At 50.4% G+C, this 3,043-nt stretch overlaps 1 protein-coding gene across 3 annotated transcripts in view; it reads left to right on the forward strand.

The window, feature by feature from the left end:
• Positions 1-890: 890 nt before the first annotated feature.
• The window catches only part of PM20D1 (peptidase M20 domain containing 1), a 25,392-nt gene continuing 23,239 nt past the window's right edge, over positions 891-3,043 (forward strand). For 2 of the 3 annotated variants that reach the window (XM_007114010.4, XM_007114012.4), the window contains exon 1: positions 930-1,182. In XM_007114010.4, the coding sequence (XP_007114072.2) occupies positions 1,014-1,182 (169 nt within the window). In that variant the 5' untranslated portion in view covers positions 930-1,013. Of the gene's footprint in view, positions 1,183-3,043 lie in introns of all 3 variants that reach the window. The other variant, XM_007114011.2, reaches the window with a different exon arrangement.

Raw genomic sequence — 3,043 nt, forward strand, 5'->3', positions numbered from 1 at the left:
TGGGAGGGAGGGAGATGCAAGAGGAAAGAGATATGGGGACATATGTATAGGTATAACTGATTCACTTTGTTATAAAGCAGAAACTAACACACCATTGTAAAGCAATTATACTCTAATAAAGATGTTAAAAAAATAAAATAAAAAATCCTTCAGTCTTAATGTATTTGCCTAGAGTTGCAAAAAGGCAGTGTTAACATTGATATCAAAAACACTTTCAGCGAATTCCTAAACAGAAGCAAACACTCTAATCTAATATACTTCAAAACAATGTCTATAGGGGCTTCCCTGGTAGTGCAGTGGTTGAGTCCGCCTGCCGATGCAGGGGACGCGGGTTCGTGCCCCGGTCTGGGAAGATCTCACATGCCGCAGAGCGGCTGGGCCTGTGAGCCGTGGCCGCTGACCCTGCGCGTCTGGAGCCTGTGCTCCGCAACGGGAGAGGCCACAACAGTGAGAGGCCCGCGTACCGCAAAAAAAAAACAAAAACAAACAAAGAAAAACAATGTCTAAGAGCAAAATTGTTCCAATTCAAATGAAATCAAGCCAGGGGTTGCAGAGCTTCCTCAATGGAATCAAAGGGAATGGTAGTCAAGCCCTAAGCTTCAGAGGAAGCGAGAAGTAGATAAGGTAAACTGCGTTCATTTATTTGCCTTTTCCCCCTTTTATTTAGTTTGTTGTCATCCAGAAAGGGATTGACGAGTATCTCAAAGCAGAAGATCAAGTGCAGGCAAGACCTTGCACTAACTTGCCTGGAACCCTACTTCATCTCTGCTCTACCGCTACGAGCTACATGGCGAGAAACCATAACCCCCAAAAGGCCTTGCGGGCCTGGGGCGGGGCCGTCCCGTGGATTGGTTGTCCTGCATCTCCAGGCAAGGGATGATTGGCCAGCCCTGGGAATTGGGTGGGACTAAGGCAGTTGCGGGAATTAGAGCAGTGACAGGGCGAAGATCGCGGGCTGGCTGTTTAGGTCCAAACTCCTGCCCGCCGACTGGCAGCGAGGAATTGAGAGAAACATGGCTCGGCCGTACGTTTGCCTGCTGGCCCTGGCGGCTTTGCTGCTGCTAGGTATCGCCACCGTCTCCAGATCGAAGGGCCTGCGGGGCAAGGAGCATCAGAGGGCGCCGCGAATCCCTTCTCAGTTCAGCCAAGAGGAGCGCGTCGCAATGAAGGAGGCTCTGAAAGGTGAACCTGGGTCCCCTTCACCACTTATTCTCATATATAGGTCGCTGTCTCCTCGGGCCAACCCGCGACTCCCTTCTCCCGCCACAGAGGTCGGCTACTCGAGCTCGAGCTCCGCAACACCCCACCGCCGAGCCCTGGCCCCATTCACGGCACCTCGTGCCCGGCTTGGGGAGCCCATTCTTCTAGACCTGGCTTCTGGGGACTCCAGCGTTCCCCGCCTACCCTGGAAGCTTCAACTTTGCCCTTATCCACACTACCCCACCCCCACCTCCGCTTGCCTGGAGCATGGGGGTTGGCCACAATCTGATCTCTTTTGGAAGAGGTGGCTGCCAGTGTGTTGGGGGGTCATCACTGCCTTGGGGAGGACAGGGCAGGGCAAAGAATCCCCCCAATTCCTGCCTGAAATCTCTGGCCCCACCCCTGCTGGAGGTTGGACTGAATACCCTCCTCCCTCATTTGGGAGGTGTTGCCCCATAACTGCCCAGCTCCTCTGACTGCCCCCTTGAATTCAGGCTGGGGGTACTGGTCACTGCCAATGTAGGACTTGCTGGAAGATGGGGATTCTTGCCCCTCTCCAGGTCTCCTCCTTAGGTGAAGTGATAAAGGAAGGGTCTAATGTCTTTTTAAATGGCACAGTTTTAGGGGTCTGAGGGTGCAGTCCCTTAACCTGACACTGGAGGGGACCCCCTAAACTCTTCCCCCCACACTCGAGGTTTCTGTGTGGAGGGGGAGCAGGGAGATCTAAGCTGTGGTGTGAAAGGGTAGGGAGAGATGCTGGGGGTGAGGGTGTTGTGTTCTAGACCCCCCATATTATCCCAGTATCCCCTGCCCCTCCTTCCCTCACCCCATGCCCCCAATTCTGTGGCAAATCCAGATTGTGAAAATGTACAGTAAATGTGTAATGAGTATATATAAAAAAAAAATACAACAGCTTTTAACCTTTGAGAGTTTTCACTTGTTAAATCACTTAAGACTAAATGATCTGAATCTTATCTACAGATGAGGGAAATTGAAGTTTAGGTCAGTTAAATGATCCTCCCCAGCACCCCGCACCTGGGAGTAAGCACTGGGTGACAACATCTAGTGCCTGTAGTTTCTAGATGGCTCCAAAAAGAGGTGTGGGAGTGTTGCCGGGGTGTGAGATGGTTCTAATTTCTTCTCCTAAAGGACATCTCTCCCCTAGACCGCAAACCAAGGCTAAAAATTTATTTACCTTCCCAATCTGCGTTTTCCGGGAGAAAAGAAGAAAGTTTCTGTTGAGTGCTAGATCCTGTGGTATAACGAGATCCTTCCCCACCATTGGGCTTAATGCCAGTCTTTTCCCTTCCATTAAGTAATGGATTAAAAGAAACTGCCTACATAAACATGTGCCGACAGATGCAAAAGCTAACCCTCATTGTTAAATATAAATTGTGTTTGTGCTGGAGCGATAGGCCTGGGAGGCAGAGGAGGGCTTTCCCAAAGCATCATAGTATAAATAGTTCTCTGAAGGGCACTGGGCAGCAGCTCACCAGAGTCTCCCTGCACAAAAGAAAGCAAAAGCTAGATTAGAACCTAAAAAAGGGGCCTCATAGCAACATGGCTTAGAACGCCGAGCAGGGGACAAAACACCTGAGTTCAGATCTTGAGCCTGCCTCTCAATCTCATGTAGGCAGTTTGTTTAGTCTTTTTGAACCTTGGCTTCCCCACCTATGTGGTAGGCTCTGACGCAGGGTTGATTCTTAGCAAAACTGAGTACAGAAGTCAGAGGCCCTCCCTTGACATCAAGCTGCCCTGGGTGCATTTGTTCCCAGTGTTTTCCAACAGCCATCTAATCAAATAATTTCATGATCCATGTGTTTCTGCGCCCCTCCTCCCCCCC

This window comes from Physeter macrocephalus, chromosome 4 (genome assembly GCF_002837175.3).
Source record: "Physeter macrocephalus isolate SW-GA chromosome 4, ASM283717v5, whole genome shotgun sequence".
Lineage (NCBI taxonomy): Eukaryota > Metazoa > Chordata > Mammalia > Artiodactyla > Physeteridae > Physeter > Physeter macrocephalus.